Genomic DNA, 27,809 nt, shown 5'->3' with positions numbered 1-27,809 from the left:
CATTTTTTGAGATCACGAACAAGCACGGAAGACGACACAAAGACACATGACTTACACTATTTGAGATCAAGAACAAGCATGGAAGCTGACAGAAAGACACATGACTTACATTATTTGAGATCAGGAACAAGCATGGAAGCCGACACAAAGACACATGACTTACAGTATTTGAGATCAAGGACAAGCATGGAAGCTGACACAAAGACACATGACTTACAGCATTTGAGATCACGAACAAGCAAGGAAGCCGACACAAAGACACATGACTTACCGTATTTGAGCTCACTACTATATGAGGGCAATGAATCTAAAAAATTCTGATAGTCTCAAAATACGAAGATATTTTTAACTTATATGCCAAGTATTAAGTATTACTAGATTTTGACATACTTGCAATGTGATCAATCAATGCTACGAAGAATCACATGACAAAAAAGGAAACAGTTCAGTTTTTTTATTATCATCAAAACAAATATATTAGCACAGTTGCATCGCAATTATAATCAAATTATTTTATTATAATCAACACCAAAATGTTGATCGCTAATACATGTGTTACAAATATCATGTAATTTAACATGGAATGCTAAGAAAATGTTTTGTATACCTAATCATAACTCAACAGGTAAGCACATTAGAATGTGCTTGCTTTAGATGTAAAATATATGTACAAGATATCAGTTTATTCATAATAAACTGACATATTAAAATGATAAATAATGAATTCAATTTTTATCAACATATAATGAGCATCGACATAATATAAAAACAAAACCAGCTTTTCAAGCCAAGTAATATAATATATCTTAATGTTCTCTTAAATTCTAGGTGATTGGCTTGATATGATATACATTTATATGACTGAACATTAAATATGATTACACTCCTGATACACCAGGAGCTACGCTCACTTTCTGCAGCCCTTGAATATGTCATAGAAAAATCGAAGGCTCAGTGTGCACCACCTTGTCCATAACACAAGAGGACTAGTTTGATCCTTTCATGTAAATCAAAAGAATATCGCAGTCGCATAATGGTACAATTTTCTGGCTTTGCTGTCAGGTGGTGCTCCTTTATAATCTTCAAATGACAGGTATCAGCCTGCGTTTGATCATGTTTTTTCACCCGAGACCAATCAAATAGCTAGCCACGTGCCTTCAACTTTGTTATGACATGTTTCAAGGGTGCAGAGAGCGAAAGTGAGCGTAACCCATAGAGTATCCAGATGCCGTTTAATATGCTGGAAATACGAGCTATTGTTGGCACATTTTGTAATACAATCTAAGCTTGTTTTTTATTACATACATATTTCAACTTATGTAACCTCATGATTAGTTATCAATAAAACTGCATCCATAATTTCTTATGTGACCGCAGACCGTCCCTAATGAGAACATACGATGGTTTCTAAAAATGTAGAATGTGTTACGTTTCGTTTTTGCATCCTTACAATGTAATCTTATAAATGCTATAAGTCACGAGATTAACACAAAAGACATACGACATCAGTGTTTCATATGTGTGACTTATTGAATTGATGTTTAGAAGTTTTAAAATTGCCAAAAAATTAGAATTTCTACTCGCTTTTATTCTAGTTTAGACATTTTCTCAATTTCGACATAAGTTGGAAATTTCTTGTGATAAACATATCGAAGAGAAACTTTTTGATAATTATGAGTAAAAAGGTCAACATTTAATTATATACCATACAAAACCTAACATAAACCTTAAAATGACAATCTCTTGGAAAACAAACAATCCACTCACAAACGTAATAAATTAAAATCACACACTCCTGGTTTTTCCACAATTTATCCTGTGGTGTGGATATTCATATGTTTTTTCAGTTCGAATGAGGTGGCGAATATTGTGCCGCAGACACCACACGAGCAAGCCTTCTCCTTCGCGTGTGTTCTCCGCACGTGACTGTCGTGTGCCGCGTGCGACGCAAAAGCTTTCCCGCAATGCCGACACTGAAATACAAAATATTTAAGAATTATTTTCCTAACCATCATGTTTAACGAACAAAATCAAATTATATGCTTGTAATGTTTAATCCAGCATTTGATAGGCTACTCATTTTCATATGAATCGTTATCTGAACTCCATATTATATGTATATATGTATCGGAAAACTGAATATGATATCCTTGGTGACGTGGCCTATAACCTTTGACATTATACCATTCAACTGTTTCTATTATGACGTCATATCGAGCTGCAGGTAGAGTAGTTCATTATTTTACCATAATAATTGTAAACAAATTGAAATTGCACTTATAGCTTCTACGAGTCAATATGTATGTTATCCAACTACATTATTAATGGTTAATTAAATGTACCACGAAATCAGCTTATATTAAAACATTATGAAGAAACTACAGTTTTCTTTTGCGTAGACATCAGGCATGTTAAAATATTTTACTTTCTAGTTCGGATAATTCGAAGTCCTTGGAACAAATAAGATATTCGAATTATCCGATATATCGACTTCACCGAAATGTATAGTTTAGGAGCACTCGAAAGCCCCGAGATGTATCCCGTTAACTGCGGGAGTATCGACAGTATGAATACGTGTAATCAACGTGTAATAGTCCCGTTAACTGTGGGAGTATCGTCAGTATAAATACGTGTAATCAACGTGTAGCAGTCGCGTTAACTTTGGGAGTATCGTTAGTTTAAATACGTGTAATCAACGTGTAATAGTCCCGTTAACTGTGGGAGTATCGTCAGTATGAATACGTGTAATCAACGTGTAAAAGTCCCGTTAACTGTGGGAGTATCATCGGTATGAATACGTGTAATCAACGTGTAATAGTCCCGTTAACTGTGGGAGTAACGTCAGTATGAATACGTGTAATCGACGTGTAATAGTCCCGTTAACTGTGGGAGTATCGTCAGTATGAATACGTGTAATCAACGTGTCATAGTCCCGTTTACTGTTTCTAAACAGTTGGTAAGTATGGATTAGGAAAAGTTCTTTTTACACAACCAATAAGAGTGTCTATGTGATGTTTCGATGACTAGTACGATATGTACAATGTCACCTTCATCAGACAAATGACCAGTGAAGCATATCCACAAAAATGTGTAAAATGTGTACGAGTTGTCCACAAAATCGATGTCGATGCGGCTACGCTGGAAACGTATGTACAATAGTTGTTATATATTTACCGAAATGACTCAATTCAGCTACGCTTTGTTTAATACATGGTCATAGATGTGCGAGAGTGTATAAGCCCTTCATCTCGATGTCTGATGAAGGTAACAGTTTACATACCGTACGAGTCATCGAAACGTCACATAGAAACTCTAATTGGTTGTGTAAAAATAACTTTTCATAATTTACTTGTTTACGTTTTTACCTTAAATGGTTTTTCTCCCGAGTGTTGTCTGATGTGTGTCCGTAGAATACTGGAAGCCGTGAAAGCCTTGTTACAATAAACACACTTATAGGGCCGCTCTCCACTGTGTACCTGGCGAACAAAATTATAACATCATATATTTGTCTTTGTCAATAATTGACATTATAAACGGACATCCATGTTTCAAAACCTTTCGTCGAATTCTTGAAACGCATGACTTATAAATAAAATAAAAAACGAAATAAGTTTGAATAGTGAATATGCAGAAGAAGAAAAAGTAAAAAGCGGAATTATTGGAAATTGAAGTTTTTGTTTGCATATACAAGAATTCATTTGTTGTCACTCCCCCCTCACAAGGAAAATAACCAGTGTGGACTAGTGTGGACTACTTTTTGTAAGAAAACGTAAATAGACCAAAACATTTTCATATTTAATTTAATTCAGTGTGCCCTGCTTTATTCAGAAACCACCAGGCTACTAGAGCAAAATGAAGAAGTTATAAACACGTGTTGGATATTCCGTCTACGACCTCTAACACGAAGTTAAGTATGATATAGACAATAGTGAACTCCCTTATAAAAACTTTTTTTTTTTTACATTTCTTATTTTTAATAAATAACCTATTGACCACGACGATTAAGTTTTGCCCTGCCCTTCTTAAGGTTTGACATGCATTATAGTTAACAACATTAGAATGTGACATTAATATATGTTTCGTTAAAATGGAGTTAAGTAATATTGAGTTGTCTCCCTTACCCGCATATGTTTGTTAAGGCTGGAGGACTGGCTGAAGCTCTTGGCACATACCATACATTTGTGCGGTCGATGTTTCTCATGCACGTGCAAAATGTGAATGCGCAGACGGTCCCGCTTCTCAAAGGATCTTAAATGAAAAAGAAAGGGCTATTAATTTGTTAATTTAACCAAACTGCTTGAGAACAAAATCATGCTATCAAAATTAACGTCACGTATACGACTTGTGCCAATAAACTTGGTCACCCCGATCATGTTGTGGTGAGAAATCACGTGTGTTATTGCTTTGTCCTTGAGAAAAACAAAGTGAGCGGTATTACACGTGAATTTAGATATCCCGCAAGTAAACAATACCTTCAGACAGAGATGATTCTTAAGAATATGAGTTTAAGATGGAATTAAAATACCGTTTAGTTAGCACTCTAAATTTGCGATGTCAAATTAGTAGTCATATCAAGCTCATTTTATATAGAAAAATATTTCGTAACTTCCCTACGGAATCGACCATAATCACCAACGAATGAAGTTATTGCAGAGAAAGATGAAATTAATTGATAATAAAGAACAAACCCTGCCTGCTTAATTAATTAATTAATATTTTGCCGTAACCCGTCAAATATGTTCATAAATAAAAATTATAGATGTATGTTAAAATATTCACGCTTGGATATTGTAGAAAATTTTCACTTATGGAGAAAATTGAAAATTTCACAATTTCTATTGCAGAAATTAGAATTACTCTTACTGTAAAAGACATACATGTAAAAAGAAATGGGTAGTCATTGTCGTCCTAGTATGCCTAAAGGTAACGTTTGAAATGATACGTTTATAAACTATTGAAATCGGTGTTTTTTTAAAAATTTTAAAAGATATCTGTCACTGTAAGGTTGCTTGTATTCTTAACTAGTTTTAAAAATATATAATGCCCAGACGGAAGCTGTGTACATAAGTATCCAGACCGAAGGTTTGAATTCAGTCCTAAACTGTGAAACTTAATATCCAGTCTGTGACTGTTGAATTTCCGGTCCGAAACTGTTCAAATTAATTTCCAGTTAGAAGCTCTGTGAATCAATTATCAGTCCGAAGCTGTATAAATAAATGTCCAGTCCAAACGGCATCGATAAAGTACCGTTCGGGGAGGACAACAACCGCATATATCAAATACAACTGAATTGTAAAGAAGCATCTGCTTAACAATTCATTAAATCGATGCAGGTGAAAATATAACAAGAATCTTTAAAACGTCGTCATTCAATTTCATCCATTTAGGAATTATATGTGGTATTTAAGGTCAAAATAATGACAATCAAAGTCAAATATGTGCCGAAACATTCATACAGCGAAAAGGGACAGTGTATATAAAACTATTTATAACTTTACAAAATTACAGATATTGCCTAAACCTTACAATTTAAATCGGTACAAATCAGTATATCATAAAATGATAACTAGAAACAAAATAGCGCTGTCAAATTACATCAACATCAGTATATCATAAAATGATAACTAGAAACAAAACAACACTGTCAATTTATAACAACGTGTCTCCTAATGGGGAATTAAATATAAAACTACGTTAGTTTTATTAGCTTAAATAAAACAATATTTGCGAGCATAGTGGCGATTAATACATAAATGCCTTGAAAAAACCCCTAAATGTCCTCCAAGAGCATTTAATTGCATATAAAATATAAAAATATCAATTCATTGTGTGTATGAAAGCAACTATTTTATTATATTATACTCCTGGTGATAGAAACGGCGCGATTTGGAATATAGCGGTGATAAACAGCCGGGCCGTAATTGTGTTAATATCCATAGTTATGCTATCACTCGAACGGTGGGTCGTAAGTTACGTAACGTAGACACACTTATAATAAGATTAATAAACAATCGAACGTAAAACTACCCCCATCACTTCACTGGCGCCTTGTGGAGGGGAAATTTCTTGCCCTTTGCAAAAAGAACATTTTAAAACTTTTTCGTCGGCAATTGAGACCGGAGAGTCGAATACAGACATGAGTATCGAAACCCGCATCGACTTGGCGATTGGGCTACAAGAAAGGCAGAAGTTACATCCCAAATGATACGCGTTAGTGAGTAACCCTCTTTCGTCGACTTTCGGTTTTTCGTAAATAGATGACTTGGGTTCATGGTTGGTCCCCATCGTATACACCTTCGTTTGTCGGAGCCAGGGGACAATCTAATTGAGACTGTGAGACGTGACGTAACAGGATTAGCGCCCGGGCCAACAACAGACGCGGACACGTAACTTACTTAGGAAAGTGTACCGACTTGTTAATGTTATTTTGACGACAAAAACAGAAACAGTTTGGTCTAAATGGTAAACCCCACATCGATAATTGGTTTCGGAACTAAGGGTACGTTTGGACCCATGTATCACTAGATTTCTGGGTGTCACGCTACTTTCGTGGTGGTTAAAACTCACGCCTTAGAGATAGATAGCAAACACATTGACAGTTTACAAAACTCATCATGAGAGATAAATACACTCGTTATGATAGAAAATTGATTAGATTCCGGACAAAAACCTTTCAATGTGTAATAGAACGTGTCTTATCTATTTATTTATTTTTTAATTTATTTATTTATTCCATTAGTAGTTTAGGATAAGGAATAAGAAAACCGTTAAAGGTACCTATAAAAGCTGTTTGCACTTTCAGATAGTGTAAATCAGACGTATTTGCTTTCATTTCAAAGTTCCGCAAGTCGATTTCAGCAACAATATCATAATGATAAAATGAATCGAATATTAAAACGACTAGATATGATAATAGGGAAATTCTTCCTCTCAATTTATGACAGAACATTGGATCGGATTAATATTGGTTGAATCACAAGGACTTGACTTTTCCACAAGGTAGGAGAAAGTGACATACCTGCTGCAAAGATGGCACGGGAACTTCCTGTTTCCCTGATCTACACATCTAGTATACTTTAAGTGTTTGTCCCTGTAATATTTATAGGCGAAGACCTTGCCACACCGCTCACACTGGTATCCTTCGGCCGCTGTAAAGAAAGAATTAACTACTGAATTCCGAATATATTGCATAAAACATCCTATCTAAATATAATTAAATATAATATCATATCATACAATGCATTTCGGCGGAGTTCGTTGTTGTCCAACCTTGTTACTTTAATTTTAATGTCCTTTTTATTTTTGATAATGTGATTAGGTTTTATTGGTCATATTAACGTAATTTATTACCGTTTAAGAGGAAATTCTCGTGTGTATAAATGTTTGAGTTTTGGCTCCTTAAACTGATCGCGGTGTGTGTTGGAAATGGTTCTGAATCTTTATATTCTATACATATATATGATTCGCGTGTGGATCTTTTTGCGCTACTTTACCTATTGCGAAAACCCGAGAATTTCCACTCTTACAGAAAACAATAATTTGATAAATCCTTTGTTTTTTTCAATATTTCAACAAAGTTATGGCAGCATACCCGGGTACGTGTCTTCATCATAATTTGACATCAGTGAATGGTATTAAGTAGCTTGGAATGAGAATGATATATAAAAACAAAACGAAAATAACTACAGACAGATTCAAATATATTGTTTCAGAACTTACATTCACTTTCCTGATTGCCTTCGCCATCTGCCATTTCCTTCAGTGACACGGGTACCCCCATGAACTGTAGGTAACAATCCCCGTACCACACCAAGAGTTCTGTCCCCTGTGGAATATCCTTACACACTTCATAGAAGATGTTTCCATCTGTTTGTATAGCGATCAGATTCTGTTCTTGTGCATATCGAGCACAGTTCACGAAGGACATCCAGTTCCCAGTGCTGCCACGACCATCCACAAAATGGCTAAGTTTACCTTCTTTGAATATCTTTAAGAGAACAAGAAAGAAGAATGTCATTGATAGTTACTTTTCAACCGTGTGATAACAGAAGCATCATGAAATTCACGGTTTTAAATATTCATTCTGTAATCTATGTTACCGAATACCGGGAAATTTTCGTCCAATTAAATGTTCGACCTTCGATGGCAAAATCCGTTTTCGCCCAGACTCACATTTAATTACTATTTATATTACGTTGTTTTCGCCCTCATCACACAGAGCGAAAAAGGCGAAAATTAAACTGCAGCAAAAATGTCCCGGTATATCGTATTTTTAAGTTAATAAGGAGAATAACTTTAATTAATATTGACAAATTTAAAGAAGAATACCTCACAGAATATGTCACAAGGTCTTTTATGATATCTTACAAACCAAACCAGAAATGAAACTCTCGTGTATGGGATGAATAATGTACTCCTAATTGTAATAATACACAGATGACCAGAGTAACTGTTGCCTCATTTATGATTGTATACGGAGTGGGAACAGTCTGACGAGGTCTACTTCATAATTATAACCGATAGCTTACCAACCTAACCTCACTACTAAGTGTAACTTATCACAAACATGGCGATGTCTTACATTTTACGGTAAACCAGATTTATCCATTCTAAAGTACCGACAGCTGATATCAGTTTAAAGCTAATTTCGTATCCATTTTATCAGCAATAAAACTTGTCTTAACCTTGACTAATTTATAAAAAGAAATATCATTGAAAAATATTGACCATATATTCATTAAGTGATCCGAAAATTGCATATATTCAGTTCACCGATGAAATTTTCTCGCATGCACATTGATGAAATTGTCTGGCTGGAAAATATGTTTTGGTTATGACATATAACAGCCAAATTACTAAAACATATTAATATATCCAGGAAAAGTGTTTGTGTAAGTATAAATAGGGAGTCTGAAGTTTGTTCCTAGTTCCTAGTTCCTAGTTTCGTTTAAGATAAACGGAACTAGGGTCTGATTTTCAGTTCCGTTTATGTTAAACGGAACTAGGGTCTGGTTCCTAGTTCCATTCATCTTAAACGGAACTAGGAACTAGGAACCAACTTCAGGCTCCCCCTAGTATTTTGGTCGAAGTTCGATTGATAGTGTTATTTCAGTTTTAAATGGAACTAGGGTCTTGTTCCTAGTTCCGTTTATCTTAAACGGAACACGAAACTAGGAACTAGGAACCATCTTCAGGCTCCCAAATATTAAACGATACGAAATAAAATCGACTGCAATGATAAAAGAGAACAATATCATCGCAATGCCAATACTTGCCTATTCATGGTGGTCTTTTTAAGTTAGATTTGTTAAGTAATATAAACTTTGTTTATTTTACAACAGTTTTGTATAAAGGTTTTTTCAGCTTACTAATTATTAATATTAATCACTGTTTTTGTTCCGAAAGAAAGCGCACAGAATGTCTTATTAGTTTAGATAGACATATGTTATGTCTTATTTGTTAATATATTAATTAAGTGAAGGGGTACAATTTGTATAAATGTTATACTAGTCAATCCTAAAGACCAAAGTTTGACACATAGGATACAAACCCGACAAACTCGTGATATGACAAGGTATCGGGAGTTGAGAAATATCGCATTTAATAACAAGGAAGTTTATTTCTCAACTGCTAATTACTGAATACACGACATTCACCAAAAAGACTATTCTTAAACAATTTTGTTAAAATAAAAAATAAAATTAATGGAAAAACTGAAGTTCATATTGTGAGTCATTAAGTGGGTTCTTTAACACGCTATTCTTCTTTCGGAATTTTTAATCAAACCCGTACAGATGTGGCCATCAGATTACTGAACTCTGGCATATAATGACAAAAGTCTCTTCATACTCAATATGAAGAATGGCCGACTGACGGTATCATAAGAAAGTCGTACGGTATTGACAGAGGTATGGTAAGTGTCCATTCAGTCTCATCATTGACTGATTATATGTATTCAATACACATACCCATGTCAGCACATAGTATTTGAACACGTGTGTTAGCAAACAACTTCAACTAGAATGTCAATATAATTTGCCACATGTAACAATCGACTCCACAAGATTGACAGCAGTGGCAGATAAGGTGATCTCATTAACTCACAAAAGGTGCGCTATTTTAGATTTCATCCTCCTTGCAAATTGAAGCAGGGCACTACAACACAAAATGCCAACACTCCCGACTTTGACTGACATTTAATACTTCTTGTTGAATTCATTGTAAGCTTAACAAATCACCAACGACAGCTAGCTAAATGTTCAGAAAACATTTACTGTTAGATCTTCATTTCTTATTCCTATTCTGGTTATATCATAATTATATGTATGGATCTGATCTCTGTCTTCTGGATTTCCCAGATCAAACTTTAGTAATAAATTGTCCCACAGATTAAGCTCTGAAAATGGCGATGCAGTTTTTCAACGACCATCACTAGATAATGAACGGATACCCTTGACATGGCTAGAAATTATTTCTCTCAATGTGTACCTGAAGACTCACACATGATTTATTGACTTAAATCTCAAGGTTGTTTCTCCTTGTGACGGTTAGAATTCTAAACCAAACTAAACCACTCTTTCGCAGCTCTTGTATCCTCACTTTAGTCTTCAACCCTCTTAATTATCCGGTTTTAAAACTCAAATACGCTTGAGAAATCTTTAGGTCGTGTGAGGCGTAGAGTTTGACAATTACCCGCTAACTGGGAATATGGTGCAAAGACAAGTGCAGCAAACATATTCGGGAAATTTATTAAACGATACGTTGTTGGGCATGACAAATACCCAAAACGATATGAATTACCACTTGAATGTAAGTACATTACGTGTAAAATTATGAATATCAGAAGATTTGCATCCATAATTAGCGAAACAAAATTATCTCGGCAGGAATTATGACATTTTATTTAGCAAAGCTTCGTATTTTAATGTAATATTTTCATATCGCTTTATATGTTTTCCTACCCGGGTCAATATGACGTATTCAATAGAAGTCCATACTCCTCATATCATTAGATACAACGTATCCTGCGTTGTGAGTCTGATTACGGTGTGATTAATAAATAACTTAATAAATGTCGATTTGAATAGCATGATTAGAAAAGAAAACATTTTAAAAGACACGAATGAAAACAATAAAATAAAGAAAAATTAAAGAAAAATAAACAAGAAAATAAAACGTGTTCTGCATCGTTGTGATTTCCAACCTAACTTAATATTAACTACAGTATGGGGTCAAAACTAGGGAGAGCAATGGATATGCCATCTCATTATACTCAAGCTTAATCCATCATAAGCCCAATTCGACAAAAATGAACTCCATAAACTTAACCATGACTGTAACATACAGTATCACCATATTCTTAAGTTTAAACATTTATTAATAAGGAATTTTACATAGGTATAATACATTAGTTCATTAACAGAAAATTGGGAAAATAGGAAAAACCACACTTTACATAAACGGGATAAAAAGAGTATGGATAGCCAGAGAGGATTATCAAAGGAAAGTCTGATTCCACCGTTTAAAGAGAAGCAGAACAAAATTCTTCTGCTTGAATATCATATTTGTTTTTCTTTTTTCATTGTTGTTTTTTCATTATCTTATCGTTATAAATACCATTGGTCAATCACAGTTTCCATAGACTATAAAAATCAACATTTGGAACATCACATTTGGTCTATTTACGTTATCTCTGTATATTTTGCATATATCCTTCACAACGTTGTGTATGTTTCTGTGATACAGCTGTTGGAAAGTTAAGAATGAACATTTGGTAAACCGATGTCTCTGTACATGCTAATTTCGTTGGTACGAACAGTATTAACATTTTCATAAAACTTAATATGTTGATTTTGGGTATGAATTCAGATTCATCTTAGTTAGGAAAAAACCACTTAAGCTGATGAATAATTCCTTTCCCGTAGCCTTTTATGAAATATAAGAGTATGGAGAGCAAGGATGACAGTAACCATATATGTAGCGCATGATTGTAATATTTTAAGAAAGCTTCATTTTTATATACTATAAGAAAAGACACAATCTTTACTTCTGAACACTAGAGAATTAGTTGTCAATATGAAAACAAATCTCAATTCTATGAACGGAAATAAGCGATGAAACATTGCAACAAGAAATACAGCAAAAATCGTTAGACAATATTCTTCTTTTTTTGATTTTGCAAGAAAACGAATTATAAAAGAAGTTGTTGAAGAGTTGTGAACCTACCTCCCACATAAAGGAATTGTCGTCGTTTGTCTTTATTTCACTCATGTTGACGGTCCTGCCCTTGAAGGGTCCGAATTTAGTCCCCCGGGAGATTATCGTTTTGGTACAGAACACGCCGTAATGTATCCCACCGGCAAATGTCGTCTGGAAAATGGCCACCCCTGTTGTGATGAGATGTAAAATGGTTATAGCAGTGTCTAGGTACATTTTAATCAATACTTTCACATTTACAGTGATTATGTAAGATTGCAGTTTCTGTATGCAGTTTTCTATTGTTTACATTGAAGGTGCGCAAACTCACCAATTCGCTTATCTGGTAAAATTTGGTTACGCGCTAAAATTTGAGTGTGCCAAAGTGAGTATGTTTATAGTCAGGATATGTGTTTATCAACATCATTTCATATAACAAATGAATTTAATGACACAGGACTTTTGTGTTGTGTATGATGAACTATTAGTCACTACAAATTATTATCAATTGTTGTCTGTGAAACCTACCTTCTGGAAGATCAAGTCCTGCAGCCTCCAATACTTTAGTTGTTATCATAGGTGGGCGTACCTGAGGATGAGAGTATGCGGTCCCGCCTCCCAATATTCGGTCGATACCTTTAGGTAAAAAAAAATTGGTGATATTAAGAAATTTACATTTTTTTTAATCTTTTTTATCAATTATATTACAGAAAAATGTCTTAATGAATTTTATTATTTTCTTTTATAATTTCTATTTAACTTATTTTATAATCATTTTTAAACATTTATAATCTGCTAGAGAACCGTATTACAAAAGAATAACTACAAATGTACTATGCCACTTACACGCGAATCATGTATTGAAGGGCCAATGTCACAACGTTACACTTCAATTTTTTGGTTTCTAATATATCGATGAAAAGATTTTATTAATTACAAATTAAAACATTCTGAAAATAACAGATTAAAGTAAGTTGAAATAATATATTGAAATAGCCTTTAACAAACTAGATATTGTTTTATTTAACTCTATCATTAAGAAACTGTATTTGTATTGCAAACTGGTGTGTACCTTCTGCAAAGCATTCCATGTTAAATAGAACACTTGTATCGTTATTTACATGTATTACGTTTAATTGTATGTATATGATAGTTGTATGTCACAGGGAAACATTTGTTTGTTTGTTTGGGTTTTGTTTGTGAATCACGTCAATGACCATATCACCATTACGGGGTAAGTAAAAAAAAAATTGTAAGCACCAAAAATGCTAAAAACTATCAACTCTATCCTAAATGTCATTTTTATTAAATATAATATCATTTTATTTGTTCTTATTTCCATTGAGTATGTATATCATTTTGATTATAAGTGTTTTATTTACTCTGTGCTGGTTGATACTCTCTGCAGTATAAAATGCAATCTTTTAACTCTTGATAAAACTGCTTAAGATGAAGTTACAAACATTAGCAGCATTTTGTTAATGAGTATTACTTGTTCGGAGTCAAACAACCTTACGTCAAGTTATATCAATTTGACCCCACAAACAATTTTGTTATTTTCATAGAAAATACACTTAATTATTTCTCTGTGATTGGTCACTTTGATGAAAGAAAAAAATATTTTCATCATAATATTTTTATCTTTGTAACTGGTTCAATGGTCATAACAACATTGTATAAGTATATTGGATCGAATATTTATTTTACTCTCTTATTCTTTAATTGGGTGATTTTTTTCATGACTTTGTAACAAACAATTTTCTTATTGAAATGTTATTAACTCATCGGATAGATAAACAATTAAAGACTTAAGGGTTTTTGACCTTTTCCAAAAGGGTAGAAAACGACAAAGAATGTTATATTGTATGGAAGGTGACGAACTTCATCATTGTGATGGACGTCTTACAACAGCTCCAACTGTCCAGTTACCGTCTTATCACCGATCTAATCGCGGGTAAAACAATTACAGAGACCCAACAGTGATGGGGAGACAAAGAAATCCGATTTGAGGGCCATTCACTTGTTAGGGACAGTCTGGTGGGAGAGAATCGAACGCGCCTTCCCCTGATTAGGAAATACCGGGTAAGCGAACATTTGTTAGAAATTAGAATACATTAATATGATATCATAAATCAAATTTGGAATTCTTCAATGAACAAAGTCAGAAATTGATCAACTGTTTAACAGTGCGCATGTGCTGAGTGTATCGGACTTTATCCTCGTGAGTGTTTGATCTCGCGCATGAAACGAGACTCGTGTAAACACGGACACCGTTAAGGAGCAGATTTAGCTCTCTAGTGAAAGACTCGTGATTGTCTCAATTCCCGCGAGAGTTCCATTCTTCTATTTGTATTCTAATTCGATCATCATTGGAGTTAAGTATGCGCGGTGTCTTCTCGCTAGCTGTGGCGGTGAGGTGGTTATTACACAATCTTCTGACTCCTGGTGGCCCTCCGCTACGTAATATAGCCCACTGCCGTATTCATTAGCTGTTATGGAGATGAGATAGAGTAATCAGTGTGTAACGGTATTAGCAGTGACGGCGGACGGCACGTGGGCGCGTGCTCACAGCACGTTCGATACATTAGAAACACTCTATTGGTACAACAGACATGCTTTCTGAGATACGTATTCAGAGCAAACTGAATATGTAAATTATTTTCTTTACATAACGTCTTTATCTATTGTGTTTCTCAATCATATTTTTGCGCTTACTTTATATTATTAATATTACGAATACAAATAATTTTGCGAAAATGTCATTAACTCGCGTTTCACTCATGCGTACATGTCTTCCGCTATTTGATGTGTGAAATATGTTAAACACGAATCTATGCGGAAAAAAAGAAAAGAAAAGAAATAATGTATTTACAGTATTTGCGACTTAATATTTACACATATTTGGAAGAGGAGTATATTATGTTTATCAGCCATTTTAAATCCTAGATAATAAATCTTTCTTTGGCATCGCAAGAATCCACAAAGCAATAACCAATTTGACTATATTGAACAAATAACGTATCTTTTTTTAACAAAAAAAAAAGCCCATACACCAAACTCTCAAAACTACGGTGGTACGTTTAGGACATGCACAGTGTTATTTTCTACATTAATTATTTCGAGTGCTCGACAAAACTTATCGAGTGCTCGACTTATTATCACGAGCGCTCGACATATTGTATCGAGCGCTCGAGAAGTTATGTCAACCACTCGTGATAATTATTGTGGAAAATGATATTGTGCATGTCCTAAATATACCACCGTACAAAACTCATCTGCACGTATAAAAAAAAATCGAAAGAAAAACCAGACTATATTAGAAGGTAGTACATCAATGTAAATAAATCATAAAATTCAAGTTAATTCATATTGTTTACGATCACAATAACAGCTAAAGATAAGTAAGGAAACACCTATTAAGGAAGTTGGCTCAAAACACATACAAAGTGACTATTAACTGCATCAAAGTACAAACTTATGTAATAACAAGTACGCATTAGATACATTTTTAAAAGAATTTAATTAGACATAAATAAAATAATGTATTGACCTTAACATTCCAAATTATCATTCTGATGTAGTTTGTTTTCATTTCAATTGGGTTTAATTGGATTTGATTGTTTCAGTTATTTTATGGAAAGACGTCTGAAGCATAGTAAATAATCACGTTAATATGACAAGCATACACCTAGTTCATTAAAGGGTTTCATTTGTCATTAGATACTATCTATTTATGTTATATTGTGTTCATAAGAAAGGATACATATAAGTTTCTCTGTTAATGTAAGGTATTATATGAATAACTTCGGAAATATTCCTTTCCCTTAAATTGAACCAAATGCGTCATACAATAGGCAGTAACTTAAATCTGTAAAAATTCAATTAAATTTGGAATTATCGGGACCTTAATCCTCTCGTCTGGGGGTAGAACCGACTCCTAAAAACAACATACATGGACCTGTGAAACATGGCAGAGGTATTTTACGTTAAGACCCTTCATCAATATTTTCCGTTAGCAAATGAAATCAAAATATCTTCTTAGAGCGTACGGATCGTAGGGAGAGCTTGTTTGATTTCAAAATACAATAAGTATAGGTGACCATGCTTTACTAGTCTATGGTATTAATCTCAGTGTCTTAAATGCAAAGTGCAAAACTTTAGATTAGATCCTTAATCTCTTTAGTGTTTTTGATATACCTTGTTGAAATACCTGTTTGTCAACTGACAAATAGTGTTGGTTGTTACAACCTTTCGACCAATCATTGCCTTTGTTACAAAAGGCGGTCAAAACAACTTGTATGTTCAGGCGGAAAATGTTGATAGTAGGTATTAACTCCGATAAATAAACATGTTAAGTATATTTGTAATGTGAAATGTAAACTGTCCCTAATACGTGTAATTACTACCTATATTACATTATTTCCTCACAATAGATTTACACACGGTTGTCTAAGGTACGGAGTCAGTTAATCAGGGTTGTATTGACATAGAGAGGTCCGAGGCTAGGGCCGGGGTATAATGGCCGCCGGTTCCAATGGCATTGTCGTACTGTCAATATCTGTCGTTAGAAAGGTGTATAGGTTTCCGAAAAGCCTCTTATGAAATGAATTTATGTGCATAAGCACTTTATCTCGAACTTTCCTTAAAGTGATACACCCTAATCTTGGTAATCTCTTATCCCGACAATGAACACCATTCCGGCCATTCTCTAGACACGTGGTCAGGTCAAAGGTTTACCTTGATCTAGGAATTTCATTCTTTTGAACTTTAGTACCGCTGAGGGGTCCTGAAAGGAATAAATAGCCATATGCTGCAATAATGTGCATTCCTTCAAGGTGCTTTCCTTCAAGGTGCTTTCTGCATTTTAAAATAAGGACTTCCTTGGTAATTCTTATGAGTATTTTACAATTCTGCGGCCACTTGTGGGCATGGCTTTGCCATAACAGTTTGAAAACTCTTTGAAGTTGTCGCAAAGATTTTTTTTAAATTTAATCTTGATTTATTCACCCAAATCACACAAGTTTTTTTCTGTTTTAATCCATTGTACGTACTACTATGATAGGGTTTAATGAATAGGGAATCGAACTTAAGGTTTTATAAATGTTCTCATTTTATTTTATTTGATAACTTTTTTCAAACACTGCACGCTAAGGGAATGCCAGACCTTTATTGTGCATGTCTTAAAAGGTAACAATGCGGTACTGCTGTGTGAAGTCCAGTAATATGGCCTGTAATAGAATGGCCCTGTTCCAAGATCAATAACGTCTGTAGAGCAGACTGTATAGCTTGGTATAGTCGTCTGATATGAAGTATTGGTCATTATGATGCTAAAGCTGAATTTAACCAACTAAAGCAAGATGGGTTTATTTATCTATTTATTTATTTGCCAAGGTCACGTTAACGCCTGTACCATAAGCATTGTAATAATAAATATACGCATTATTAAAATGCATTATTTTAGTTTTAGTTCCACGTGTCTTAATACTTTTGTGAAATCATTAGAAATACACAGGAAGAAAGGAAGTACCGATTTTGAATTTGTAGGCGCAGGTAGTCAAACAAATTACAACTAAATTACTGTACCATATGGTCATCTCGTTCATAGGGGTCTCATCAGAGGTACTTAAGGTAAAGAAAAATGGAAAAATCCGTCTCTAAAGTGTTCCAAAGCATATGTCAGATATAATATATGATATACAATGTATGACACACTAGCTACATTGGCAGGAGAACACCTGGTAGGATGTAATCGAACGAAAGTTAACGGTCGTGACATTAGATATGTCACCTTTATCAAAGAGTTTTGGAATCTTGTGATCATTATTAGCATACTGTTGATGAAAAACATTATTGGAATCTGGAAAAGAGAGTCTTTAATTTCAAGGGGCACTTCAAAAGATAAAACACCATTGTTCTGCGAGTGAGGGACATTTCTATAATTAGATACGTAGGTAAATATGCGGGTTCAAATCATCATCTCTTGTCAAAAAATAACACAGTTTGCGATAATGAAGACCCTGATATGGGGACGAGTTTTGTAGAAATCATGGCTATGGTCATAGTGTGCTATAAGCCTATTATTTGACCTTAGCCGTACAAAACGAGGTGCTGTATTCCTTAAACAATGTTGATGTTCCGTGAAAATTTTAACGCAAGTCTACTTAAACTAGCACGTCAATTTCACACCTTTTAGAAAAGTGTTTGAATAAAAAATTCCGTATATAGAATTACTATTTACATATGTTTAATAATTAATTACTGGGGTAAAAATAAACTTATGTAGTTTTTAGTATAAATATTTATACAACCTTAATTGTCGTTAAAATGGCAGTTTTCTTTCAGTTAGCCTCGTTTCATGGATTAATGAGGCAAAAAATAGCTTAGATACCGTGATGAAAATGCTACCTCCATTTCATATACAGACCAACGGAGAGATCCCTTTTCTAAAACGTGCACATAGATGTAATAAATCATTTAACAGTATAAAAAAAAGTTTAACAACTACAATTTATGACTCATTTGTATGAACAAATCTTAATTCTAGACATGTGCAAAACGTTTTTACTCATTATCCTATTTGTTTAGATTTTAAAACGTGATTTGTCTAAGACGAATATGCTTTAAACTTTTAGCGGTTGCCCTAACTCTATTGGTAGAAGTTAAACATCGTAACTTAGATATGCTAGAGTGCTAGATAGAACACATCTTTATCCAAGCAATGTGGGACAGTATTCTCATTCAGAGGCTAATAAAGCCTGTCACCAGGAACACCCTGTGTGACAGTCGAACGTAAACTCTGAAGAATGTTTCAAATTTAAATTTGACGCGTTCAAATTGCTTCCATTTCTGTACCGTGTTGACACAGTACTTTGTAAGGGGAGTTTTGGGCTATTTACCTAACGTGAGGGTCTCTCTGAAGGAAAACAGCATTGCGAGAGCATTGTTTCCGTGTTTGTGGACCATCATTCTCACAATAGGAAGAGCGATAAGTAGGTAAATATCCATACCCAGTCCCTAGATCGCCCCTCCCCCGGGGTCAAATCCGCATCTGGGGCTGGCGGTTAGCGGGCAATAACTGTGCTTGTTAGGTACCATTACAACACTCAACCAAACATCAGTACAGAAATTGAGACATGCCAATCTACCTAAAATGTCTATCACTCACACAGGCTCTAAGTGTACAAATAAAACGTTCATACAATCAGAGTCCTCATCATTTACATTTCCGAAAAAAAAGTCTTTTTATTAAAACTAATTAAATCTTCAACACTTTAATAATTGGATGAGTCAGCATTTGATAACTTGTGACATTTCGAAACGACAATATTCAGACCATCCTTGTCTGATAATGAAAGCATTTCCAACAGCAGGACTTCGTATTAAAATAATATACAAAGAAGCATTCAAAGCACAGTGATAATCTAGAAAGACTTTTCGTGTCGAAGTTAAATTCAATAAGAAATTACAGGAATGAAGAAACGCCGAAATGAACAAATAAAGACACCATGAACCCAACATAAACGACAGTGAAACCAGGTACCCCGGACGGGTACGTGTATTCCGATCCATGCCATAACATACCTTCTTAAAGACAAAAAAACAGAGATCGAAATGACACCATCACAAAATAAGCCCAGAGATGCGAAAAAAATATTCGGAATGATAAGCGTGTAAGTAGCCACATATGGCTACATAATAAATCTAGGAAAGGGTGAAGGTTTCCAACGATCTAAGACATACTTAACAAGTCTTAAACCAATAACGACAGTAAAATATCGGCGCTTGAAATCATATCACGATAACGTCCGTACAATTTCTGCAGCGTAGATTAAACCCTGTCTGTTTGGAAACCCAGGGTAAGTAGTTTAAAGTTGGTTAATAGCATTCATCATTCCAAAAAGCTCTGATCCTTAGAAAAGTATCTTAAGTAAAAAAAATCAGCTGTGATATGTAACTGGTATGTTACAGCCGATAAAAAGGAGTTAAACGATGGTAGAATTAAACTCCTCATCGCGTTTGATACAGTGTGCGGTGCCTTCGATTTGAAGTGGTATATGACGTAACAGATTAAACACCACATCCATGTTAGTAAGACAGTTTTAAGGTAGTATACATAAATATGTTGATAAAGAGGCTGTATTGGAGTCAAACACACTAATAAAAGAACTTCTCCGTATAGGAATGGTACAAGTCAAATACTAACGGCTTGTGCTCCGAGAGGTATTACGAAATCCATCTCGACTCAGTATGTACAGACCGTTACCGACACCAATTAAGCCAGCGATCAGTAGGTATTATTCTCAATCCCTTTCAACTTCATTGAGACTTGCTTTTATTTTTGGATGCTGGAGATTAGCGCGGGGACTTAAAACGCGTAGTGAGTTCATTCATTTAGCGACCTTTGAAGCATACTCTAGCTCCGAAACGTCCCTCAGCTAGATAGTTATCTCACTCTAGTTTAACACAATTGCTATGTAAGTTGAATAGAATGGGAACTCGTGTTTAGCTGGAATTAGCACATCCTTACCTAACCTTATTGTTCAAAAAACATGGGTAATTTACAGCACTTATGCATGTCGTATTTTTCCTGCATATTATTGCTTCACGTGTGAATCGTACAAGAAAAGGATGTATTCTTCACAGGGTCATTTGTGTTGTGTTTACTAGGAAAATATGTTTCTGTATAAACTACAGATAACGCTTTATCAATCAATAACGCTGATTATAATATTTCGATAACTTATTGTAACTGAAATTGTCGGATTTAAGGCTCCTGTGCTCACTCACTCCAGACAACGACTGGTCAATTGTACGTTTTCTTCTTGTAAAGCCCATCATGCGCATAACCTTGGATATCAATAATGTCCGAGGTGATCCGAGTGAAAAATGGAGCATTGCAAGTCGTTATTATGAAACCATTGATTGCCAATTTAAAACAACAAAAAAAAAACTATTTTTCTGCTTCTATATGTTGATTTCCATATCTCATTTGTTTGTTATTTTCTTCATTCATTTGAACGCTATCAGGTTAAAATATTTCTGCAATATCTGTGCTGTTTCGGAGCCGTTTGATTTCAAATTTATTATTTAATTTCGTATGAAAATAATTTTCTGACTGCTCACACGTTATCAGTGTTTTCCTCCAAAAGTGAAACAGCAACGCTCATTCGTCAACCAGAATGATAGAAAAGTCTGTCTAACGACCTTGGTGCTCCTATGGCGTACATAAGTGTCTCGCCACTTTGTGAAGCCAGACAAAACTATCTGAACAGCCCCCGTCTGCTCGACAGAGCTGTCGTTGAAGCCCTCCATTCAACACGTAATATCAGTGTTACGTTCAAACATTCAACAGACCCTATTTATTTTGGAAACATGACAAGGAGGCGTAACCGCAAAAAACTTTCTCTTTCAATTCTGTAGAGTCACGTGACAAGCCACCACGCGCGAGATATCTCCCGCCATGTTGTACAAACATTTGCTTTGAGTTGCCATTAGGATAGTGTTCAAACTGCAAATATACCCGAGTAATTTAGGGCATGTACAAATGTAACGAGTTGCGCATCGAATTTAACCAAAGTTTACTTTTCTTAATCCGATAACGAGAATAACTGACACTTAGGCGAGACCATCGAGTACAAATCAAGAGAGAGCCGGGTAAAATAAATACCTCTCTGGCCCCTTCTTCACCGGCAGTGCACAATGATTCGTTTGTTTTACACACAATGAAACTCAGAAATAGATAGAAACAGACTGATCCTGACACCAGGAGAACAAACAAGGCACGCAGGAATCGACTCGTTTTCAGTAATACGACCCGGTACAGTCCTAACTCACAATACGTTAGTATTGGCTAATTAAACCTACCACAAAACATGACAGCTGCGCATTTATAATCAAATAACACCACAAACCAAATAATCCCAAATCTGCGACTTGAACACTGTACGAATAAAAAAAACTTCCAAAAACGGTTCCCCCAAATCCACGTTTATATACGGTATCGTCCCCATAAGTGTAAAATCTTATTTGATAAACATTAGTTACACGAATATTGAATAATTTTGAATAATATTTTCATAACATATTGAATGAGTACTTCACCAAAATTCTTGACACGTGATGACATTAATACAAGATGTGTCAATTAGAGAGTAGGTAATACATTATCATAGTTTAGATGCTAGAATAGAGTAAAGATTATACAGAAAGTGAATGAATTGGTCCCCGGTAAAGTATTTGAGCAAACATGCCAATTTCTAAATTTCAGAAATAATTTGAATTTCTCTCTTTTCTTTTAACACTTGATAAATAAATATATGAAACTTTATTAAAGATGAGATCCCGGTGATTTATGGTATTGTTTCAAGTTTCACTATTAGAAATATAGAACAACGTTTCGGGTACTTTTCAAATAGAAGAGTTATTAATTTTCCATCAATACTACAAACGATATCAAAATTCAAAAGTTAACTGTCCAAAGAAAGAAAAAATAGATTTAGATTGAGCCCGTCGTAAAGCTAGCATTTGCTTATATTCAAACAACTTTAATAAGTCACACTATTTAAACATCAATGTGATTAAGTTAATGGTAGATACTTGTCTGCTTAATTACTATACAGCTCCAGACTCGCGTGATTTCTATAGTGTCTGTGTTGAGTGAATGTTGTGTACCCACGCAAAGAAATACCATGGCCGTCGTACAATCATACATTGCGTATCGCAATGATATATTTGTTTTGTAACATATTTCACACTTTCTGTATATTATTTAGCCATTTAACTCATTGTGATAATAGAAATGATGAAAATAATTATTAAAAACACCCGAAACAGAAGCGGAAACCTATCTTGAAAGGGTGATTTGGCAATTTATTCATGCTCGAGTTAATTCATAGCTTCCTTTAGACCTATGTCTCGAATAACACAGCTTCTCGTATTTCGATTGAATATTTGCCAAAGTAAGGTAAAGGATGTTTTTTTAAGAAACTCATTCAAAATATTGATTAGTGCCGTATGTCAAAATACTGTAATACACACTCTCGGGTTTATTTAAGTGTTATTTAATCAATTAATGAATATTTTCTTGGAAACGTTATCATGCTGTATAATTATTATAGGTTTCAAAATATGCAAGTTCCATGGTAAAACATCAATCATCCGATTTAAAGTATGATTATGATTAAGTCGAGATATTGAAATTTATTCATTTAACTTTTAAAACGAATTAATAGATCACATTTTGTTATAACTTGAAAATTGTATATTCCCTTTAACTAGATTTTTTATAGAAATATTATATAAATAAATAATTACTCACATCTTATTTATAAATTTACTAAGAGAAAATGGTTTATTTAAATGTTTAAAAATAACTCTGACACGTCCAAAAACAACTGTTAGTTAATTTGGATACATAACGGTTTTGATGTGGTCAATATTTCAATCGTTAGTACTTGAGAGACGGAAATATAAGTTCAAAATACTTAGCCCATAGAATAACTCCATGTCTTATTCAGTTGAATTAATGGTTTTAAAAACTACCACATAAAATATCACATATAGTTATTAAATGTTATGCTTTCTGATTTGTTTCCTGTGATTAAATACATATTTAGTGTATGTCGTTTTCCTTTCAATTCAAGACATTTAAAGTCAACACATAACTGGACATTTAGACAACATACATGCATTTTCAGAAGAAGAAAAAAATAATTTCTATACATATCTGATATATATATATTATGTACTAACTTTGGTGCATTCCTTCCCCGGGGGGACGGGATCTTTGTCCGCCTCGCCCCCGGGATCTTACATCGACACCACCTTGTAAAGATACAATATATATATACGTATATACCTTAAACAGAGTGGCCGGGGACTAACAGTTTTGACTACTATAGGTTTGTTTTGTATATTATAAGCAAACATTGTATACCGGTAAAATGAATATTCAAATAGCGTCTAAGTGCTTTAGTCAATTTATAAAATCCTCAATACTCATTAACATTTCTTCTACAAATTAGTGATATCAGTATTGCTTTAAAAACTGTCAGTTCAATTTCATTTATAATGCCCATGTTTGTTTTAAATTTTATCTCTGAATATATGTTAATAAGACAAAAATTTACATTAAACGAAACGAGAGAGAAAAATACATTTTAAATTACCTTTCATGTGTTATATTAAATATTTGTGTGTCGGGCAAATACATACAACAAAAATATACCTTTTTTATATTTTTGAAATTTTAGTTTATACATCATTATATACGTAAAAATAGGAGCATTTAGATTCAGCACATATTTCGTTACAATAATATTATATACAAAAAGAGAGAGAAAACTGCGACGGGCTACATGCTTTGTTATTGGTCAGTAATGAGAAAGGAAAAACTGGACAATAAAATTCAATTTAATTTAAGGCACCCTTTAAAAAGTGTTCCTGTTTTTTTGTTTATTTTTGCTAGATAATGGCATACATTTTTGCTAGAAAGAAACATTTGTATACACCGGTCAGATATGCTAATACTATTACCAAGTAAATAAATTTACATATACAAAATAACAACTAATCATGGAGGTTTTGTAAACATTATATACACAGAAAAAGAAATGTAATTACCGTGTGTGATGTCCCCGAGTCTCAGGCCGGAGAGGGCGTGGCCATTTAGTTTGTCCCCCTGTTTGTTCTTTGTATATCCGTAGAGAACCATGTCTACCTCCTCCTGTGAAAACGAGAACGTCGGAATCCCCATGGGAGGGGCGAATCGGTTCATCAGCATCCCGGGGGTCGAGGCCCCGATCGTCGTCATCCCCGATACGGAGGTGTGGGGTGGGGCAAACATGGGTGCGGACATTGGAAAAGCCGGACCCCCCAGATGTAACCTCTCCATCGGCATCCTGAAACGATCAAAATAAGATTAGAAAATACTTTTACATTGATATTTAGGATTCAAGTTTACAGATTAAACTTTATTTGCTCATTACAAATTAACAACATTTAAGTTTTAGGACGAAATGAAAAGAAAACACCATTATTAGTTTTCATATAATGAAAGGTACATACTTTTCAAATGTAATAATAATTTCAAATAATATACTGAAGTAATTAGAATCATCAATACCTATCAACTGTTAGTTAATCAAAAAGAGAGAGACAAAGAAGAAATTAATAAAGGTAAGTAATAATTAATCAAGTACTATTTCAATATTAAAATATTAGCTCAACTTACCCGTGCACAGGCGATGCAAATGGATGAGGAAAAAATGGAAACATATTTTGTCTCATTTGTTCCATAGTTTGAAAATATATATATATTATTAACTATAAAATTGATTTTTAACAAATATGATAACTTGTGTAAGTTTCTGTCTGTGCCCAGCGCACCTGTTCGTAGAAGAGCTTGTTCACGATGTGGCTACCTAACGCTGTAATACTGTAGTAATGCTCCTGTTTTCGCATAACACTGGTAAGTTTTAATGTAAACACGAGATTTCATTTGGTCAATCGAACAGCTAGCATCGGCTGTTTGCGCTTGCGCCTGAATTTGTATGTGATTAATGAAAATAGGAATGAGAATGATAATGTGACAAGGAGGTTACGGGAGCTCGGAGGCACGGCACAATAAGATTAAGGGGTAGTTAATTCACATCGAGTATCAACATAAATAGGGGCGGGTTTAGGCCACCAGGGCGCGCTAGCTACCGAACCAGACGGGATTTGACACTTGCCATAGTGCGTGGTATTGTAGTACGGTGCTAACACAAATCTTGTCTGACCAGATAGGTTGGTCATTTGATGGTCGAGCATGAGTATTACTGTAATAGGGATGATGGACACAACAGTAATGTTTACCTGGGGTTAATCTGTTGTACACCTGTTATTTTAATAGTTCCACGTTTACAATTGAAATTCGGATTCGCACAGGTATTCTATTTTGGAAACAGTTATCACGAGGTTCGCACGAATTAATGACATTTTATATGACATGCCGTGTTCATTTCACTTAATTTTGGAACGATAAACTTCATACTAAAAAACGGAATAGGTTATCCAATTAAAGATTAATGAATCGTGAATTCAAAACAAAGAAGAAAATCAATTTCTGAGTAATGGATTAACAATTTAAAAATATTTTTGAGTTTTATTTATTTACAACAAATTTATTTTAAATGTTAAAATAGGCAGTGGGAAGCAAACAGGAATGCTTTCTTCAAGTCAAAATATCAAAGACGCACAATGGATAAAAGGATAATGTCCGTATAATTATACAAAAATGGCATATCCGCAATATTTCCTTTTGTTATTATAAATACGAGAGAAACAAGAAAACGTTTAATGAATTTATTAATAAATATTAATGAATATTAATATATATATGAATATTAATAAATATTAATAAATACATCCTGTAGTTTTCTTCCTTGATCTGTAAGAGGAAATTCTCTACTCCACACAAAGTAAAACAAGAAGGTGAGTTAATACTATTTGATATTCGTGTGATTTTTGTTTACATGGACGAAACCAGACAACTGTAAAACAAATAAGTGATATTTATACTTTGTATTTATTTAGGTCGATAAAATACTAAAACTTAGCCCTAGATGAGACTTGAAGGCACGGAAGATATCATTACAAACCTGAACGGTAGACCAGGGCGTGCTTTTATAACCCTGGGTGTCTATCCAAATAAAGTACCTTACCTAAAATATCGACAATTCACGGGACTGCGGCCAGCGTATTGAGCATTTCATATTTGACAAATAAAATTACCCACTTCTGCCTAACAAAATTTCTCAACAAGATCACATTTGTTTCTTCGTTTTGTGATCTTCGTTCTGAATGAGCTATAGATACAGATTACTGAACAAGAACACTTTATACTGATAATAAAATCAATAGGTTGTATATATTATGATATCGTTCTTTTTGTTTGTTTTTATGATAACACTTATACGAACAAAATAATTAAAATAATAACAGAAATTTGATTTTAAAATTAAAAAATGAAAATTCGTTTAGTTTTTGGAATAAATATTGAAGTTGTTTGATACTTTATTGGTGTAACCTGGAAATTTTCTTATACAATCACTTAGCTTTTAATTTTAAAAAATCTATCGATAAGCGATTGTGACTGAAAATGTACAGATTTCGTCTGGGTTTTTTTTAAATCAAATGTGAAATGCAATATGTACAAATATATTTTATAATTGAATTAATTATATTCCATTTGTTATATAAATTAGAAGTAGCAAAACTAACAAAATAGTTTGTAACTGGGTTGAAAATCAATTATCTACATATAAAAGGTACATTTCCGTCTGGAAATACTTCACATTGTACATTTCATGAAATTTCTCTTAAATCAATTTCAGGAAATAAATATTGACACCAATATCCATAAATCATCGCTATAACCGATATCCTTTCATAGATTTAATTGCAATTTCACTTACCGCAAACCTAAGAGCTTATCCGAATCCCAAATTACAATCCGCTCCTAAAGATTCACTTTATGTTTTTTACACCGACCACAAACTTGTCTTATGGGATGTTTCCACAATATTGCTATGGCAAAGCTATAGCCCCCGCTCGGCATCATAACGGTATTTGGG

General features: G+C 34.0%; 1 protein-coding gene across 3 annotated transcripts; it reads right to left on the bottom strand.

Annotated features, from left to right (window-relative positions):
* Positions 1-469: 469 nt before the first annotated feature.
* On the bottom strand, positions 470-27,809 carry LOC110460592 (PR domain zinc finger protein 14-like). Of its 3 annotated transcripts, none has more exons than XM_021513579.1 (10): positions 27,651-27,809; positions 24,817-25,094; positions 23,947-24,018; positions 12,724-12,831; positions 12,226-12,386; positions 7,720-7,987; positions 7,019-7,148; positions 4,122-4,248; positions 3,366-3,476; positions 470-1,973 (listed from the first exon to the last, which is right to left on the bottom strand). In XM_021513579.1, exons 2-10 carry the CDS (start codon positions 25,091-25,093, stop codon positions 1,812-1,814), a joined length of 1,416 nt encoding a protein of 471 aa, XP_021369254.1. In that variant the 5' UTR covers position 25,094; positions 27,651-27,809; the 3' UTR covers positions 470-1,811. The 3 variants fall into 3 exon arrangements, with proteins under 3 accessions (XP_021369254.1, XP_021369253.1, XP_021369255.1); XM_021513578.1 differs by lacking the exon at positions 27,651-27,809 and adding an exon at positions 25,427-25,760; XM_021513580.1 differs by lacking the exons at positions 23,947-24,018; positions 27,651-27,809 and adding an exon at positions 25,427-25,758.

The sequence above is a fragment of the Mizuhopecten yessoensis genome, unplaced genomic scaffold (assembly GCF_002113885.1).
Source record: "Mizuhopecten yessoensis strain PY_sf001 unplaced genomic scaffold, ASM211388v2 scaffold10441, whole genome shotgun sequence".
In the NCBI taxonomy this organism is placed as follows: domain Eukaryota; kingdom Metazoa; phylum Mollusca; class Bivalvia; order Pectinida; family Pectinidae; genus Mizuhopecten; species Mizuhopecten yessoensis.
This window is presented reverse-complemented; position numbering and strand designations above follow the sequence as displayed.

Excerpts from the sequence above, each read along its gene's own strand:
- LOC110460592 (XM_021513578.1), bottom strand. The coding sequence starts at position 25,491 with ATGGAACAAATGAGACAAAATATGTTTCCATTTTTTCCTCATCCATTT. Across the intron at positions 12,832-23,946 it reads CGGGGAAGGAATGCACCAAA|GTATCGACCGAATATTGGGA; the intron begins GTTAGTACATAA and ends TTTTACCTAAAG. Across the intron at positions 3,477-4,121 it reads GCCTTAACAAACATATGCGG|GTACACAGTGGAGAGCGGCC; the intron begins GTAAGGGAGACA and ends TTTGTTCGCCAG.